This window comes from Capricornis sumatraensis, chromosome 21, assembly GCF_032405125.1.
Source record: "Capricornis sumatraensis isolate serow.1 chromosome 21, serow.2, whole genome shotgun sequence".
NCBI lineage: Eukaryota > Metazoa > Chordata > Mammalia > Artiodactyla > Bovidae > Capricornis > Capricornis sumatraensis.
In genome coordinates this window covers 42,842,690-42,862,687 of record NC_091089.1, presented here as the reverse complement: position 1 = coordinate 42,862,687, position 19,998 = coordinate 42,842,690, and the positions used below count along the sequence as shown (strand labels likewise).

Here is a 19,998-nt window from a genome sequence, read left to right as displayed (position 1 = left end):
ACCCTCTGCCAACAGCAGAGGGGGTAAGCTGGTAGTTACGAGCTCCAGTCCCTTCCTGGGAGGCCCAGGCCACCCCTTGGGGGCCAGAGATGCGGGTCGGTGAGCCAGGGGTCCCATCCTGGGGGCTAGCCCGAACCCCCGCCCCGCGTGCGGCGGTCTCCGTGGCGGCTGCTCGGGGGTCCCGGCTCCGGGCTCGGCCGCACGGCCCCCGCGCGGCGGTAAGGGTCAGCAGGGCGAATGCTTTCTCGGAATCTGCCGCCCAGGCCGGCAGATCTGCCCCTACCCCCGCTCCTCCTCCAGTCACTTTCTCCGTCTGCCCCCCCCCAACTCGGAGCCCGCGGCGGAGGGGCGACCCTCACCCCCGAGTTGGGGATGGCTCAGGCTGTTCCCCCTCGTGCGAGAGAGGGGACCTATGGCGGCGGGGGGGAGCCTTTAGGGAGAGAGAATCTATGTGGGGAGGGGTCTCGGATCGGGGGAGGTCTCCGCTGGGAGGGGTCTCCGGGGAGGGGGGAGGATCTCCCGCGCGGGCTGCGGGCGGTGGGCGGGGCCGGGCGCCGCGGAGGTCGGCGGGGGTGTGTCCGAGGGGCCGGCGGGCCGCGCAGTCTCGCCCTCGGCTGAGTCCCCGCGCGCGGTCGCCGCTTTCACCCCGGACCTACCCGAGCGCGGCGGCGAGATGCGTGACGGCGGCGCGGGGCTGGCGCTCCTGGCCTCGCTACTCTGGGTCTCTGCGCAGGGCCAGCAGAGAGGTGAGCCCGGGTCGCGTCTGGGTCCCCAGGCGGCAGGGGGCTGCGGGACAAAGCCCCACGCCTGGCCGCGCCGAGGTCGGTGCGCGCATCCGCCTTCACCCCCGGCCGGGGATCCGATACGTGGGTCTCCCGCGCGGCCCCTGGAAAGGTCGCCGGGCAGGCGGGAGAGGGGTGGGGGCGCACTCCAGACGGATGCGGCCCCCTCCTCGGCGCCTCGGGCTCTGAGTCCCCGGGTCTGCCTTGGCGACCCGGGGGCCCCAGTGGAGAGCCGCGCGGGCCTGGCTGCCTCTCCGGGCCGCTGTGGGCAGGCGGGCGGGGAATGAATGGGAAAAGCGTCCGCGGAGCACGCTTACCGTCTGGCGGCAGAAAGCCGGTGGTCCGAGGCCCGGCAAAGGGGGTCCCCGGGCCACTCATGGAGGGTAGGCGCGCGGGAAGCGCACGGGGAGGCGCAGGCTTGGAGATCCGCTGCAGGCGCCCCCCAGCCACGCTCGGTGCAGGCCCCGAGGTGGCCGAACCGGCCGTTCCGCGCCCAGAGTAGACCGCGGTCACTCAGGGGTGAGGGAGCGCGGGCTCGGATGGCTGGCAACCTCGCGGGGCAGGGTTGGCCAAGAACAGAAATCCGCGGCCAACTTTCAAAGCGTCTGTCACTGCTCGGGAGGACGAGAAGCCCTCCTCCCCTTTCTGCGGACACTCGTGTCCCGCTCTCCCCAGAGACTAAGCCTTCAGGGCGCCGCTTGTTGGCTAGGAGGTCACGAATATTTCTTGAAAACGTCTATGCATGCAACCCGTGACCCCCGGCACACTCCCAAAGATACACGTGTTATTCAAAACGCAGGAAGGAACAGGTCAAAAGTAGGGAGGCGGAGCGCACAGCACCCGCGTGGGAAAGATGCGTGTTTGGCCTCGTGCCCAGCTGTGCGCCCTGCAGCCAAGGGACCGTCCCTTTCCCGGGCGCATTCGCAGGCGACGCGCTGGACCGGAGCGGGCGACCGGGCTTTGAATGGCTGCGCGTCCTCTCCGCGCGCGGCCGGGCAGGGATGCAGGGAATTTGCATAGTTAGCCTGCAAAGAAAGGGGCCGGCCTTGCGGGAGAGCGGGCTGCGACTCTGCAAGCTGAACGCCTTTCTCTCGCATTGCTGACAGTGAAAAGCCTGGTTTCCCACAGGCTGGAGAGAGAGCAGCTGGACTCAGCTTTATTGTTCTAAGAATTGAAAGTCCTGGTCTAGGGAGATGCCCGGAATGTTTTCCGCGCCCCTCTGGGCGCAGCACTTGGCCTTGGCGGCTGTGAATGGTGTTTGGAGAAAGTGGGACCCCGTGGGGCTTTCCTGCTTTAAGATGGTACGGAAAACCACCCACAGCGGGAGGGCCTTTGAATCTGTCACACTGCCTTCCAGATTTGCAACCCCCCACCCCATCAACCATCACCCTCTTTACAGACTCCTTTGAGGGAGTTTGACTTTTTAAAATGCAATTTGCGGTCCCATGTATATAGCATGAATGACCAGTGAAATAGTATCATTAGCTCATAATACAATAATAAAATAATTCTGACCAGCATCGTCAGTGAGCTAGTTATCTGGTACTCATACATATATATATTTAGAACAATCATCTGTTAGCTTTTAGATTATTAGGAATTCTTATTTTTAATGTGGATGATTTTTAAAGTCTTTTTTGAGTTTGTTACAACATTGCTTCTGTTTTATGTTTTGGTTTTTTGGCCAAGAGGCATGTGGGATCTTAGTTCCCCAACCAGGGCTGGAACCCACAGCCCCTGCATTGGAAGGCAAAGTCTTAACCACTAGACCACCAGGGAGGTCCCTTATTAAGAATCCTTTATCATTTCACAGTCTCTCTGGATTACTGTTACTTCTCTGGTGGCTCAGTGGTAAAGAATCTCCTGACAATGCAGGAGACAGAGGGTTCGATCCCTGGGTTGGGAGAATACCCTGGAGGAGGGGATGGCAACCCACTCCAGTATTCTTGCCTGGGAAATTCCATGGACAGAGGTGCTGGCAGGCTACAGTCCGTGGGGGTCCAAAGAGTTGGACGCAACTGAGAGCTCAGGCGCACACTGAACTACTGTACACCTCATGATTTGTGGCCCAATAACTCAGTTTCTTTGAGATACAACTTGTGTAAAGTGAGCTATTCCTAGAAGTGCAAAATACTAGGTGGTACCTTTCTAACAATAATGTTGTGTGACGTCCACAGCTGGCAATTACATGGAATTACAGTTGCTTCACAGGTTAGTTCATCAAATCTTGTTTTGAACTGTTTTTCTTTTCTAAGTAAAAGTAGACAATTCCAAGGATAAAGGAAAAACTCTCTTCTATGACTAGAGGAAATTTGCTTCATTCTCATAAAGGATGTAGTATTCAAATTGAGCATAAATGTGCTGCCCAGCAAAGCGCGTGCCCGAATGGCTTTTAAAGGTGCATTTTTCTTCCCTGTAACTGTATTCCCCAAGTAAGGGCCAAGAAAAAAACAAAACAAAACAAAAAACAACACAAAACAAAAAACAACAACTAATTTTAGCAGTTGGAAACAAGGTTTGTGTAATGAAAACATCACTGCCTACCTCCTACATATCCCAAACTTTGGCCCATTCCTTTTTTCTCTTCCACTTTTCCAGACGTTAAATATAGAGCAGACATCTGTAGTTAATATAGCATGATGGAGAATTCAAATGCAACAAGGATAGGAAATAAACACATGCTGTTCCTTGGTTCTTTGTGCCACTCTTAGAATCACCAGTATCGTAACATGTTTACATGACCACTTATTTCAAGGTAAACATCTTTGAGACACAATTCTACAATTTTAGAATAACTCTTTCATAAAGTTCTGTAAGTACTCATTATCATCTACAGTAGGTTTTATGGGGGAAATAACAAGATATGCCTTTAAGCTTTAGATGTTTTACTCTTTGGCTTTATGAGCTGTGGGAACTTGGGCAAGTTACTTAACCTCCCTGTGCTTTGGTTTTGCCGTCTGTACGTGGGAGTGGTCATGGTGCCTCCTTGGAAAGACTGTTCATAATGGAATGAAAAGTGCTTAGAACAATGCCTAACCCTGGGGGTAGCCCTCAATTAACACCATCTAAGCATCGTTATTACTCTTTTGGGCATGACTGCATGCAAATATAGAATACCACTTCCCCGCTATGGTCTCAAATTTAGAGTCTGGTTTTGGAGTCAACTTGAATTCAAACGCCAGCCCCGTTGCTTTGATGAGCCGTGAGGGTGATTAAGTTTCTCGGCATCTCTGGATGTCAGTCTTCCCGATTTGCGAGACGGAGAGGACTGATGTGGTGCAGTAACACAGGAGAGTGCTGGCCCAGCGTCGGGTGTGTCAGCAGCCCGGGCGTGTGGTCCATGGCGATGGTCTACCCGTGGCACCCGCACTGCGCCCTCCCCAGCCTGGATCCACCTTCACTTGGGCGCTAAGACCTATTGACTTGACTTCCTGAAAACCTGTGCAATCCATCTCCGTTATTTTGTCTCCGCTGCTGACGAGGCTCAGGAACTGTTTGTCTCTCCCATGAAATGTTGTGATGGTTCCCTCACTGGGTCTCCCTCCTCCCCTGCTCTCCCTCCTCAGCACCATCACCATCATGATTTTTCTAGAAACACCGCCCTATGGGCTAGGACTAACGCCTCCCAAACTCCTCATTAATGCACACACAAAAATGACATCGGAGCATCCGATGGGACCAAAGGAGGAGTCTGGGATCCACTGGCCCAGAGCTCAGGGGCATTACCTGGGACCTCCGTGCCCCTGTTCATAGTGACATGGGATGTTCAGTGCTGGACAGGCCTCCCATTTGGGGCCTAAGCCCTGCAGAAACCTTCCTGATCCCATCATCGCTGAAGTATTTATGACATGCCCTTCCCTGGACTGCTGGTGCTCTGGCCACTCATTGCTATTGTTGTCCTTATCTTGGTGGCTAAGCCAGTGGCTGGGTGATCGGTCTCACCCCCTGACCTGAACTTCTTGAGGATGGGGGCTGTTTTATTCCCATCTTCGTGTCTGTGCATTGCGAGTGTGCTCAGTTGCTCAGTCATGTCTGACTCTTTGTGACCCCATAGACTGGCCCGCCAGGCTCCTCTGTCCATGGAAGTTTCTAGGCAAGAATACTGGAGTGGGTTGCCATTTACATTGCTTTGCTAGTGTTCCTGGTGGTTACTAGCCACCTGTCTTATTGAGTCACATTGACATTAATATCTTTATTTATGAATCAAGTAATTTCAAAAAATAATTTAGAATAGGTAATCCATGGTCGTGGTACAACATTAAAAAAAAAACACACACAAAACCCAAAAGATGTATAGAAAAAGGTTAAGTCACCTACTTTTGAGGCAACTACTATTTTTAGTTTCTTAAATGTCTTTCCTTAGATGTCTTTTCATGTAACTCTTAAAAGCGAGCTACTTCATAAAACCTACTTCCTCCTGAGCATTTCCTAATAGTGTAAAGAAGGTACGGATTATTTTCTGACAAAACAGGAGACACTCTTCCCATCTCCACCTCCACTGCCCTCCCTCTCTCCTACTTCTTCAGTATCGCCACTGCTGGATGCTAAATGCATCACTAATATACATATACACCTGTCAGCTTTTCACTTTCCAACTATCCCTTTCAACGTGGCCTTTGACAGAAGGTATTAGAGCCTTGTTTCCTAGATCTTTTGGATTTAAAAACTATAGCTCATTGATAGATTGCTTGACACTGCAGTCCTTCTGAAAGTATTGCTCAGCGTAGCCTTCATGGGCTATTCCTGGAGCCATAAATAAGTTTTAAAAATAAATTTAGGTGATTTGTGATGTAGAGAGGTTAAGTCTGCGAAGAATACTATTAGAAGTTAAGGATAGTATGTTTATTTTTCTAAAAACTTTGGTTTATTGCTGGAACATCTATGGTAGACACAGGAAAAGTTAATTTTTAAAAATACTTCCTGCATCCTGAAAACGAAGCTAAGTGGAGATAACTAGAGAGAAGTCCTGCTCGAAGATCTTAGCTGAAGTTGTTAGTGATATTCCTCAGAAATGTTAAGGTGAACAAGATAAGCCATAGTTTCTCTAGCAGGGTGTATGTAGCCTACTTACATGCTTGCAAATAATTCTTTTACTTTTTTTACTGCTAAAATACTAACGTGTATCCATGCACAGTTGAGTAAATAAATACATTTGAAAATTAATCGGGGGGGGGGGGGAGGCGGGAAACTCCCTTATTGAAGTAATTTAGGTAAGGTCGCGCACTTGGGTTCTGTTGGGACATGCCTGCCAGGGAGCTGATTCAGTGTAAAATGCCACACTCAGGCTAGGTTCACAGCATCTCACGTCCTCCATACTGAGGGTGACAGCCAGCGCCCAGAGTAACCGTTTCGCGGCACGGACCCTTCCCCCGAGAGTCTTTGTTTTCTCAAGGCTGGATGGTGAGAGCTTTCTTTGGAACAGCTTGTTCCCATTTTGTGTCTTGCTTGGAGGCAGAAGATGGACAATAGGAGCAGTGAGATTCCAGACCAGCGTGGTGGGTAGCTTTCTGCCTAGGTGAGCATTTACTTCAGAGGTTAAGCCAGAAAAGATGCCATGGAGACACATCAGATCCTATTTTCAGCGAGTGTGTGCATTTTTTTCCCCCCTTGTTTGATTCAACCATCTGAAGCCTGAATCTCTTCATTCCTGAACTTATCTTTGAAGTCTGATCTGGCCCAGCGGGCAGTGTGACTGCAGTTCTTGTGCCAGAGAGCCTCCTGTCTTGCTGGTGGGAATGTCAGAGTTAGCTCCAGAAGTGTTTCTGGGAAGTGCCCATCTTTTCCCATTCCCTGAAAGATTTCCTGCATTTTGTTTCATTGTTCTGTAACTTCCTGCCAGAGCCTCAGGAAACTCTACAACCTTCAAGAAGATGCTTAAGTTGAGCAGATCCTGTTTAGTTAAGAGAGGACGTTTAGAAAGGAGAAGACCTCACCCCAGGACGCTGATTATTGTACATCCTACATTTAAATGTCTTCTAATCTCTTTGTCATGGCAGGATTTTACTCAACAAAAGTGATTATCTTGTTATCTCAGGCCCAGCACATGAATTCTTTCCTGCCCCGAAGACTACTTTTCCTGTTTCTCCCAGTTGATGGCATTCTTTTGGTCGCCTTGGTTTCATCTTCCATTCCTTTCTTTTCTTTTTTCTGTATTCTCCTTATCCACATCGTCTCTCGCCATTTTTGTTTCTTCCTTTAAAAAGGACCCTGGGGACTTTCCCGGTGGTCCAGTGGTTAAGACTCTGTCTTCCAATGCAGGGGGTGCAGGTTTGATGCCTGATCAGGGAACTGAGGTCCCTAGTGTGTTAGTGTTAGTCACTCAGTCGTGTCTGGCTCTTTGCCACCCCGTGGACTGTACCCACCAGAATCCTCTGTCCGTGGGAATCTCCAGGCAAGAATACTGGAGTGGGTTGCCATTCCCTTCTCCAGGGGATCCCCCTGACCCAGGGATCAAACCCAGGCCTTCTTCATTGCAGACAGATTCTTTACCACTGAGCTACCAGGGAACCCCGTAGTGCCTAAGGTGCAGCCAAAAATTAAATACATAAGTTTAAAGGTCCCTGATTTTGTGGCCTTTGTTCCTCTTTATGACACTGCAGATGACCACTGGCTGTTAAGATGACTATCACATGAGGGAGGTGGGGCTTCTAATAGGACAGAAACCTTATTCCTGTTTGGATGCCAGAGGTGGAAGGAGTTTTACAATCAGCCTTCACGATGGTCCTTTTGGGATTCTATTTTAAATAGTTGTTTCCAAAACTATTCTCTGCCACTTGACGTACTTCCTGTCCCTGTTGCTCTGTCCAGTGGTGGGCACTCTTTCCCATCCTCAAAATTCCCGTTGTCCATCCTTCAGCCCCTTCCTTCTAAATCTCCAGCTCTGGCATTTCTGTCTTTTTCCCCACAATCTAGTTTTTCCAGCTCTTTACACCTCTGCCCTGACTTCGTGGCTATACTTTTGCTCACTCTAGAAGTTTAGAGGTGGGAGAGTTCGAGATGTTCTTGACCTTGTGAAATGTCTTTGGGCACTCCACTGCCCTTGTTGTAAGGGAGCTGGCATAAAGTCCCTGATACCGTCTTGGGCTATGGAGTAATGTTTTCTTGTGGGATTGCTGTCATTTCTAGTCAGTTTTTCTCCTTTTCCCCCTGTGTTTGCCCATTCATTTACCTGCTCAGCTTCACGGACTGAACATGTAATGGATCCTCCACCAGCAGGCCCCAAGTCAGGAAGTGTCTTGTGGTCCTTGTTCTCAGTGGCTTTCCTCATTTTGATTCCAAGTGGACATTCTTGATGGAGGAAGTCCAAGTGCATATCTAGAAAGAAATGTTCTCTGTAAGAAATTGTGGTGGAGGAATGGTTGGGAGACTCAGGTAGCACCAGTGGAAATAAGTGTCTATATTTTGCTTGCTTCCAGTCACATACCTTCGTGTTGCAGCCCAGTGGTGGGCAAGGAATGGGGAGGCAGGAGAATTGAGCTCCTGGTGGCTTCCTCACCAAACTTCCTATTGGGTGACATCTACTCTTCCAGGCTTCTTTTCTGTCATGGAAACACACAGCTCGCCTGTTTGGTGACCCCTCTGAGCCCTCACAGAGAGGGTACAGTTAATACAGACATTTTCTCTCTGGGCTGCACGTTTGATTTTAATCACATCAATGTGGAGGCCCCAGCCCCAGGGATTACAGCTTCTGTGGTCTCAGGTGAGGATTAGTCATTTGCATTTTTAGGAGATCTTTTCAGTGTTTGGCTTATGACTTCCCTCCTAGCTCCACCAGCAAAATGAGCCATTCTTCCTTCTACATCCCCAACACCCACCCCCGTCACCCCCCACATACACAACAGACACACTACGCACACATACACCACATAACCTTACATATTCAAAAAGTATTTGTTGAATTTCTAGAATGTTCCACACTCTGGTGGCCAGTGGTCCTTGAATCCCCAGAGCTGTAGTCAAGCAGGCATGAGAAGTACCTGAGGAATCCTACTACCTGTGTGCCTCAGCTCAAATTTGGAGGAATTTTTGTTTCTGAATGCCCACCACCATTGCCCAAGTTACTGCGGTGAAATAATGTCACTGAGAACAGAAAGAGAATGCTGGTTAAAAACGCTGGTTATTTCTACTGCACTGGATTTTCTTTGAGTTTAAAGACAGTGACTACTTTATTGACTTCAGTCTTGTTGGCATTTGTTGACCATCTCTTGGAGTTATATTTTTACATAGAGTTTTTATTCAAAAGAATTCTACCTGCCTGCGTTTGGAGGATGTTGTTTAAGTGGGAGACAGCTGTTCCCCTCCAGGCTCTTGGGGCTAAGCCAGCCTGGTCTTCTCAGGAACAGAACAAAGGCACACAGAATTTATGTCACAGATGGATGTTTGTTTGATAAAAATCATTTATTGCTGAATGAAAGAATGGCCCATTCTCTCCAGAAATATGAGCAGAACATCTAGTAAGCCCTTAGAGCTTCCTACTCTGTTGGTTTGTTTTAACCATTATAATTGACCAAGTTGAGTTGTACCTCTTTTTCTGTGGTCAAACATTCCCTGAAAATTTGTGCACGAGAGGGTTTTCTGTAAGTGACGTGATTTCAAATTCAGTGTTCAAATAATTCAGAAATAATATTTGAAGGAATTGGCTAGATTTTTCGATATATATTTCTGGACTCTGTTGCTTTGTTGATCCGTGTGTCTATTCCTAAGCTAACTGTCTGGATTCCTCTGGCTTTGTAGTAAGTTTTGAACTAGGTGGTGTAAACCATTCCACACTGTTGACTTTCTCAAAATTGCTTCGACAGTTCTAGGTCCTTTGCATTTCCATTACTGTTAGCTTGTCAATTTCTACAAAAGAGACGGCTAGGATTTTGGTAGGAATTAGAGTGAATCTGTAGATCCATTTGGGGAGAAGTGCTCTCTGATAATATTGAGTTTTCCTGTCTATGTATAAGAAATATCATCATTCATTTTGATGTGATTTAATTTCTCTCAGAAATGTTTCATAGTTTTCAGTGTATTGGTATTGAATTTCCTTTGTTAATTTTTCTTAAGTGTTTTATTCTTTTTCAGTAAAAAGTCTAGAATGTATGGAGAGCTGATCTGGCCCTTCTCTGATGCCCAGAAGTATTAATATATGTATAAGTGAATCACTTTGCTATATACCTGAATCATTGTAAGTCAAATATACTCAATTAAGAAAAAAGAGAAGTTGTACATAAATGTGGCCTATTTGAGAGTTACCTATTTTTGTGGTCCAGCCTGGGTCTTGATTTCCTCACTGCTAATGTGCAGAAATAGACTAAATTTTCCCTGACTGTATTATCGTAATGAATATATAGGGAAGAATTTTTAAAATGAAAGAAAATTAATATTATTGTTGTTCAGTCGCTAAATCATGTCTGACTCTTCGTGACCCCATGGATTGTAGCACTCCAGGTTTCTCCATCCTTCACTGTCTCCCAGAGTTTGCTCAAACTCATGTCCATTGAGTCTGTGATGCCATCCAACCATCCTTGGTTGCCCCCTTCTCCTCCTGCTCTCAATCTTTCCCAGCATCAGGGTCTTTTCCAAGAAATAACTTGAGAAACCTTAAATGTAATCAGACAAGGGGTGGGGGGAGGGTGCCCAAGGGCACTGCTGTGTCCTTGACCTTCCCTGCATCTCTCCAGCTGTTTTCCTCACTAGGATGGGAAGACGTCCCCTCCTGAGAATGGCCCTGTTTTGCTAAGATCCTCTCCTCTAGCTTGTCACCTAGACTCGGACTGTCTCCCGGAAGCTCAAGTGCAAGATCCCAGGGTGGTCAGGGGATGTCCTCTGCCATGCTGTCCCCTCTGGCCCGCCCCCTCCTCCTTGCTGTGCAGGGCCTTCCCCAGGCCTCTGTGAAGACAGCGGGTCAGAACACGAGCAGCATCAGGACAGGATGGGCTGAGAGGGCTGGATCTCTGTCAGCATTAGGCAGGGAGGGTACATAAACTTCTTTACATTTTAACATCCCTGAAGCCTTTCACTGTGCCTTCAACAGCATTGTTTTCAGTATGGATGAACTCAGCAGGGGCAGCACCACTCAGACCCTGGTTTGCTTTAATAGCTTGCCTGGTTGACGCAAACGGGACCTTGTTCCTATGTTACATCTTTCAGTTTGGAGGCCTTGACTTTTTTTCCTTCTTTACAATAAGCCCAAACCTTGGTTTTAACCAAGGCCCCCCAATTCCCTCTAAAAATAGTTTTCCAAGGTCTCCAAGATGTGAATGTAGGACGGGGAACCTAGAGTTCTGGTTAAATAGTGACAAAACACTCTGGAGGAAGCCTGATCTTAGTCATCAGTCTGATGAACTTTGTGCCAAGCCTCAGCCAAATTAACCAATCCCGTTGTGTTAGAGCTGGAAACATCCCAAGAGATCATTTTATCTGTTGAAGTCAGAGCAGCAGCCCCAGGGAGATACTGAACCATGAAGAAGCTTAGCCCCAGCCCGGCCCAGCCCTGCAGAATATTTGCATTGGTAACAAGATCTCCGGGTGATTTGATAAAAGTTTGAGAAGTTCTGCTTGAACTCTCTCTCTGCCCAGCTGAGCCCAGAATGAATTTCAGGTATCTCCTGCAGAGCTCAAGGATAAGGATCACAATTGTGGATGCTAAGGGTCATCTATTCATTCCACCTCAGGTCACATTCACTTTTCTCCTAGCGTCATTTTCCTGTTGTGAGTCCTCATCACTGGGAGCTAGAGCATTTTTTCTATCTTGGCCCAGGTTGTGTGGTGCTTGCTGGTGGGGGGTGGGGTTGTGGGGTGGGGGACTGGTTTTGGGGAAATGTGGAAGGTCCCGTACCTCCCCCTGGGAGGCTTGTACTTTTTAAAATTTCAGCCACTGTTAAGATTCCGCTCATTCCAGAGCCCAGTGGGTTCACTTCCCACATGTTTGATGCCCTGTTCTGTCCTTTCCCACGTGGGGCTTGGTCATACTCAACAAGGAAGCGCAGGGCACATGGGATGAAGAACCCAAGTCTGTGTCCTCAAGCCTGTATTCTTTGTGTCACTTCTCTTGTGTTTGGAAACAGCTTTCGGGAAAAGTACATGCCTTCCTGCTTCCCCCTGAGGATCCGCCTGTTGGGAGGACCTGCCTCTTCTGCTTTTTCTTGCGACATCGGGTCACAGGAGAGTCTGGATCGCTGGCAGAGACAGCCAGCAAGCCGCTGTAACAGGGGGACAGATTAGGAGTCTGCAGCGTGAGAGAGCCAAGGGAGAGGGGCTGAAAGCCAGAGAGAAAAGCCCTTGTTTACAGAAGCTACTGTGGGGCCAAGTGAACGTCATGCTGGGGAATGGAGACTTTGACAAGGGCCTTTTGAGTAATGTAAGGAATAGAATCTGAACTGAAGTTGAGAGAAGAGCCAGTGTGAGGCCAGGAACCGGAGACAGTGACCACCACTGCTCTCATATACATCCCTGATTCAGTAACAGCTTTAAAAAAATAAATAAGTAAGAAAAGTGATCACATTAAGTGTATGTATTCCAGGTGGAGCCTAGTGGTAAAGAACCTGTCTGCCAGTGCAGAAGATGTAAGAACTGTGGGGTCGATCCCTGGGTCGGGAAGATCTGGTGGAGGAGAGCCTAGTTACCCACTCCAGTATTCTTGCCCAGAGAACCCCTGTGGACAGAGGAGCCTGGCAGCTACGGTCCATATTGTCACAGGGAGTTGGACATGACTAAAGGGGCTTAGCACACACCTTCTGGATAAAGAGGCCGCCCAATCGCTACTAGTACTATTGTTATTTTTCAGTTTACCATTGAAAAAATAATGGTGCTAGAACTCAGAAAATGCAGTGTTATCAACCCCAGTGAGGTCAACACCAAGATAACATGACTCTGGACTTTTGATTGGGGTGTTTACCCTGGTTATCAAGTCAATTTGTCTATTGTTGGACTCTGGTGGAAGATATGGCAAATGCTTTCGTTGTTTGTAAGCTGTCCCTCTAGGTATGTTCTGGCTTAAGGGGAGCTGTAACCTGGCGGATGCAACCTCCTCAGGGTCATTTTCTGGTGTGAGAGATGGTGACGCATTGGGCGTCTCCACAGCCAAGTGGTTTGACCAGAGGTCCATAGGTGCTCCCGAGGACAGCCCTTGATTGACGCACTCAGGAGGCACATCCAGAACCAGATACGTAATTTTAAGAGAGTTGATGAGAAATGAAAATGTGGGGGGCCCTTGTTTAAATGACGAGAAACTTCCAGACAGTTTTGACAGAGCTTTAAACCCAGGGCGACTGCATACCCATGAAGTAGCCTTTGGGACAGAAAGAGAATGCCGAAACTTAAAGCATAAACAAGTGAAATCTATGTGATAGGGCTCAGAAATGGCAGACAAGGAGGAGAAGAATTACTAAGACTGCTAAGACCTTGAAGGGTTTGTGGAAAAGTTGGTGGTCTTTGGAAGCAATGGCTGGTCAGAAAATGTTAAATTAATTGATGTTTTTAGGTATTTAAGCAAATATATAAACATTGCAGACATGATCAATGATACAAGCAAAATATAACTTCATTTTCATTCTTCAGAGTTGTTCATTTTCCCACTCAAAAGCTGCACTTGTGTTTTGATTTTAAGCTGAATTCACTGACTCAGTGGACACAAATTTGAGCAAACTCCAGGAGATAGTGAAGGACAGGGAAGCCTGGTGTGCTGCAGTCCATGGGGTTGCAAAGAGTCAGACGTGACTTAGCAACTGAACAACAAAATAAGCTGAATTCCCTCCTGTAAGAATTTGGAAGGAGGGGAAAAGGCAGTGCCTTCCCAGGGTAATAAGAATGATTTGAAATTTAAAAAATAACCACGAATGTTGAGGTGCTTTTGTGCTTTGCCTGTGTGCAATCATGATTTTGATCAAAAAAAGCTTTTTAATTGCTGCCCTTCAATTTCAGTTTTGTGGCAACAAGAGAAAATCTCTTAATGAATGAATTGTAGCTATGGTCTTTTCTACTAAACTTGGGTGTTGAATAAAAACTCACGGTGTCATCAAACAAAAGCATTAAGGAACCTATGTGGGAGGAGGAGGCAGTCCTGATAAATTGTTATTTTCTACAGACAATATTCGGGCCAAGGTCTGCATGGCTTGTTTATTTTACAGTGAGAAATTCTGCCTTTGTCAAGGACACCTCCAGCCCATCGCCATGGAAATGGACACTGGAAAACGCTTCCAAGGCCTTTTGCCCACCACCCCCTCTGGGTTTTCTGAGATTAGACTTTTTTTTTCATTTCCCCATGTGAGAAAAAAAGTTAAGAGTGTTAGATGCGAAACTCCCAGGGGCCGGGATTTGACCTCTTCAAGACCCTGTGAGGTATTTCTCTCTCTCTCCCACCTATTTTTTCCCCCACTGTGCTGGAAAGGGCCTTAGAATCTCTAAAATATTTTAATACTTTTTGTAACAGCTATCAGTGATTAAATTGTTTGTTGTTTTTCAGTCACTAAGTCTTGTCTGACTCTTTGCGACCCCGTGGACTGCAGCATGCCAGGCTTCCCTGTCCTTCACTATCTCCCAGAGTTTGCTAAAATTCATGTTCATCAAGTCGGTGATACTATCTAACCATCTTATTCTCTGCGCCCTCTTCTCCTTTTGCTTTCATCAGTCTTTCCCAGCAAAAGGGTCTTTTCCAGTGGGTCAGCTCTTCCCACGAGGTAGCCAAAGGATTGGAGCTTCAACGTCAGTCCTTCCAATGAATATTCAGGGTTGATTTCCTTTAGGATTAACTGGTTTTATCTCTTTGCTGTCCAAGGGACTGTCAGGAGTCTTCTCCAGCACTACAATTTGAAAGCATCAGTTCTTTGGCACTCAGCCTTCTTTATGGTCCAACTCTCACATCCGTACTGACTACTGGAAAAATCATAGCTTTGACTATCTGAACCTTTGCTGTTAAAGTGATGTCTCTGCTTTTGAATACACTGTCCAGGTTTGTTGTAGCTTTTCTTCCAAGGAGCTAGCATCTTTTAATTTCCTGGCTGCAGTTACTGTCTGCAGTGATTTTGGAGCCCAGGAAAATAAAATCAGTTACTGCTTCCACTTTTTCCTTTCTGTTTGCCGTGAAGTGATGGAACCAGATGCCGTGATCTTAGTTTTTTCAATGTTGAATTTTAAGCCAGCTTTTTCAAAATTCTCCTCTTTCTCCTTCATCAAGAGACTCTTTAGTTCCTCTTCACTTTCTACCATTAGAGTGTTATCATCTGTGTATCTGAGGTTATTGATATTTCTTCCAGCCGTCTTGATTCCTGCCTGTGATTCATCCAGCTCTGCATTTCACTTGATGTGCTCCGCATAGAAGTTAAATAAGCAGGGTGACAATATACAGCCTTGTCATACTCCTTTCCTAGTTTTGAACCAGTTAGCTGTCCCACATTCCGTTCTAACTGTTGCTTCTTGACACACATGCAGGTTTCTCAGGAGACAAGAGTGTGAAGAAAGAGAGTTAAAAAGCAGAGTCTAGTATCTGTCATACAGAGTGAGGTCAGAGAAAAAATATTGTATGTTAACACATATATGCGGGATCTGGAAGAATGGAACTGATGATTCTATTTGCAGGGCATGAACAGAGACACAGATGTAGAGAATGGACAGGAGGGAGGGGGTGGGGGGAAGAACTGGGAGAGTGGCATTGACATATACATGCCACCATATGTAGAATGGCTAGCTAGTGGGAAGCTGCTGTCCGGCACAGGGAGCTCAGCTTGGTGCTCTGTGATGCCCTAGAGGGCTTGAGCGGGGTGGTGGGAGGGAGGCTTTAGAGGGAGGGGATATATGTGTGTATATAGCTGACTCACTTTGTTGTACAGCAGAAACCAACATGACATTGTAAAGCAGCTATACTCCAATTTAAAAATAATTAAAAAAAAAAACTGCTGGTGAGTGAGAAAGAATTTATTTCATGCTTGATGGGTTTGGCGTTATGAAGTCTTTAGCCACTGGTTAAACATAGGGTGAAAAAATGAATCCATTGTGTGTCCCGAATGAGGGCAAAAGTACGAATCATGGTAACATTAGCTAAAGTAAATAATGTCTCCCAACAAAAGCGTACAGATGTCTCATGCATTAAGTGCACGGCCAGGTGAGGGGAAACCGGGATCCATGTGCCAGCTACAGTCCTCATTCTGCTGTCGACTTTTATGTGTAAATCAAACTTTTTTTCTTGGTGGATTCTTGATCCCAATGCCCTTTCTCACCCTTTAGTTTCCTGTTTCTCCTCCTAACTTGAAGCTCATGTTAGTTGTTCTTTATTGAAATACTTCAGTAGTCTTTTCTTAGTGTATTTAGTGCTGGTTTTTTAAAATTAATTTTTATTGGAGCATGGTTGCTTTACAATGTTGGGTTACTTTCTGCTGTACAGCAAAGTGAATCCGCTCTAGGTATGTATGTGGTGTGCTATGCTTAGTCACTCAGTCGTGTCTGACTCTTTGCAACCCCATAGACTGTAGCCTGCCAGGCACTTCTGTCCATGGGGATTCTCCAGCAAGAGTACTGGAGTGAATTGCCAAACCCTTCTCCAGGGGATCTTCCCAACCCAGGGATGGAACCCAGGGATGGAACCCAGGTTTCCCCATTGGAGGCGGATTCTTTACCAGCTGAGCTATCAGGGAAGCCCTGCTGCTGCTAAGTCACTTCAGTCGTGTCTGACTCTGTGCGACCCCATGGACGGCAGCCCACCAGGCTCCCCTGTCCCTGGGATTCTCCAGGCAAGAACACTGGAGTGGGTTGCCATTTTCTTCGCCAATGCATGAAAGTGAAAAGTGAAAGTGAAGTCGCTCAGTCGTGTCCGACTCTTAGCGACCTCATGGACTGCAGCCCACCAGGTTCCTCTATCCATGGGATTTTCCAGGCAGGAGTACTGGAGTGGGGTGCCATCGCCTTCTCCGAGGGAAGCCCTGAGGTATATATATATTCCTTCTTTGCTGGATTTCCTCCCCATTTAGGTCACCACAGACCACTGAGTAGAGTTCTCTGAGCTCTGAAATACTGAAGCATTTTGGTAGTCTTTGGAAATATTCAGCAACCTGAGGAATTTTTAAAAATTCTTTTTCAAACATGCTTCCTCCAGTGCAAATTTCCAGCTTTCATCCTCTCACAGCTGTGCTCATAGACAGTGAGGAATAATAATTATTCTAGAACTATGGAATGAGAGCAAATGTAATAATAATTTTTAGTGAATTTTTCCCCTTAAACATGAGCTTATCTGAGAAGAAAGATTTAGTTTTAGTGAAAGGCAAATGCACCACTGCAGATTTTTGAAATTAGTCAGTTCAAGGCGTTTCTACACGATCATGCTAGCGAAGGGGTTTCTCTTTCTTTTGCTTAGGAGTGTCTATACAATTCCAACCAGAGAAGCACCCATCTGCCAATATAGGAGACACGGGTTCGATCTCTGGGTCGGGAAGATCCCCTGAAGGAGGAAATGGCAACCCTCTCCAGTATTCTTGCCTGGGAAATCCCATAGACAGAGGAGGCTGGCGGGCTTCAGCCCAAGGGGTCACAAAGAGTCAGACATGACTGAGCAATTGGACACGCACGCAGGTGCTCTAAAACCTGTGTAGTGCAAGAACAACCTGTTGTTGGTTCCTACAATTAAGATATTATTCACCGAAATTATGTTGATATTCACACAGCTTAAACTTCTTTTTCTCAGTGACTCAGAGTGTAGGCTCCTGAGTGGAGAAGCAGGTGCCCTACTGACCCCCCACTCCCTCCATAACTCAAGGCTCTTGCAGGTCAGGGTCGGGGGAGACCCGAGCAGGAAGTGGGCAGTTCTCTTGATGTCCCGCAGCTGAGGGGGGAGGAGAAAAAGAGAAAGTGAGAACATTTTTAGAGTTAGCTGGTAAAGGATTTGTTGACAGAGAAATGCATTGTTAACTAAGTTCCTATGACCTTTTTTCTTCTCCTCGCTTGGCTGGTCTGTGGGAAGGGAATGGACAGGGTTGATTGTGCTGCAAATCTAAATGCACAGACATGACCCAGAACCCAGAAAACTCCGTTGCAGCTCTTCAGATGTGACTCCACAGTCACAAACTTACTGTATTTTAAATTGTCAGTTCATGATATACATTCAAACCAGATTACTAGAATACTGTGGTCATAAAGGAAGGAGAAAATTAATATTTACCTCAGTACCAAAACCAATAAGTATCAGCTTCTCCCCCCATGTAAGTAGCATTCCCAAGAATTACGTGTCACTTTAAGAATGAGATCATTTTGTTGCATAAAATATGTGTCTTAACTACTGGTTGATAAAAAGAATAAATTGAGGAACTGCATAGTTAAACATAAAAGTACATCTGTTTTATTCCTTAAGCCTTTTTAATTAACATATCCCAAAAGCATGTGATAAAAATGACCAACTTTAAGTAAAAAATGAAAAATCATGTTTTATACCTAGTATACTGTGTATGTCTGTTATATTTCAAAATTAAGAGTAATATTCTAGAATACGATATTCCATGACTATTTTCTGTTGAGAACTTTGATTTGATTAATTTGATTAGGGTCATTCTCCTAGGATAGAACTGCTAATTTGTTGGTTTTTAGTAGCTCAGTTGTGTCCAACTCTTTGCGACCCCATGAACTGTAGCCTGCCAGGCTTTTCTGTCCATGGGATTTTCCAGGCAAGAATGCTGGAGAGGGTTGCCACTTCCTCCTCCAGGAAATCTTCCCAGATCAGAGATTGAACCCATGTCTCCTGCACTGGCAGGTGGATTCTTTACCACTGAGCCACCAGGGTAGCCCAGAGAACTACTAGGGTAGCTCTGTTTTATGTGGAAAGTCTTTGGAAGACTACCTAGTAAGTTATTATTATTATTTTCTTATTAATAGATGCATGGTGAGGTTTTTTTTTTTTTTAAATGTACTTGGGCTTCCCAGGTGGCACTAGTGGTAGAGAACCCTTTTCCCTTTGGTGACCATAAATTGGCCATCTTCTGTGGCTCAGATGGTAAAGAATCCACCTGCCAAAATGCAGGAGACCCAGATTCAATCCCTGGGTTGGTAAGATCCCCTGGAGAAGAGAATGGCAACCCACTCCAGTATTCTTGCCTGAAGAATGCTATGGACAGAGGAGGCTGGTAGGGCTCCTACATAGACTGTAGGCTACAGTCCATGGGGTTGCAAAGAGTCAGACATGACTGAGTGACTAACACTTCTGCTTCACCAGCAGAGTGAGATGCAGTGATATGACCTGTGGTTTCAAGTGGCTGAGCTGATCTGGTGACTTTGACTTTCAGGCCTGTTCCCTGCCATCCTCAACCTTGCCAGCAATGCACACATCAGCACCAATGCGACCTGCGGGGAGAAGGGGCCAGAGACGTACTGCAAGCTGGTGGAGCACGTGCCTGGGCGGGCCATGCGCAATGCCCAGTGCCGGGTCTGCGATGGCAGCAGTGCCAACCCCAAAGGCAAGTGGGGCCCCCGTAGGAACGCACCCCTTCCTAAACGATCACTGGAGATGTCTATTAGGAAGCCACGGGCCTGTGTTCTCCTTACTGCTGTTCATTTCCACTATATTACAGTTTAGGAGTTAGCAACCTTAAACCACAATCTCAGAGCGTAGCGGGTTTTTTGTTTTCCTTCAACAGAACGGCATCCGATATCCAACGCCATTGACGGCACCAATAACTGGTGGCAGAGTCCTAGTATTCAGAACGGGAGAGAGTACCACTGGGTCACGATCACGCTGGACCTGAGGCAGGTGGGTGAGGCTGGAGGCACTGCAGGACGCGGTGGGTGGCTGCGTTGTAATCTCACATTGTTGTTGTTTAGTCGCTAAGTCATGTCTGACTGTTTGTGACCCCATGGACCACAGCTCACTAGACTTACCTGACCTTCACCATCTCTTGAAGTTTGCTCAGACTCATGTCCATTGAGTCAGTGATGCCATTCAACCATCTCATCCTCTGTCTCCTTCGTCTCCTCCTGCCCTCAGTCTTTTCCAGCATCAGGGTCTTTTGCAATGAATTGGCGCCTTGCATCAGGTGGTCAAAATATTGGAGCTTCAGCTTCAGTATCAGTCCTTCCAATGAATATTCAGGGCTGATTTCCTTTAGGATTGACTGGTTTCATCTCCTTGCTGTCCAAATGACTCTCAAGAGTCTTTTCTAGCACTACAGTTTGAAAGCATCAATTCTTCAGTGCTCAGCCTTCTTTATGGTCCAAGACTTACATCCATTCATGACTACTGGAAAAATCATAGCTTTGATTA

General features: G+C 46.9%; 1 protein-coding gene across 1 annotated transcript in view; it reads left to right on the top strand.

Moving 5' to 3' along the window:
• Window positions 1-673: 673 nt before the first annotated feature.
• LAMA1 (laminin subunit alpha 1) overlaps window positions 674-19,998 on the top strand; it is a 124,644-nt gene continuing 105,319 nt past the window's right edge. The window contains exons 1-3 of the mRNA XM_068993660.1: window positions 674-746; window positions 19,025-19,195; window positions 19,376-19,488. Coding sequence (XP_068849761.1) covers window positions 674-746; window positions 19,025-19,195; window positions 19,376-19,488 — 357 coding nt within the window. The remainder of the gene's footprint in view (window positions 747-19,024; window positions 19,196-19,375; window positions 19,489-19,998) is intronic.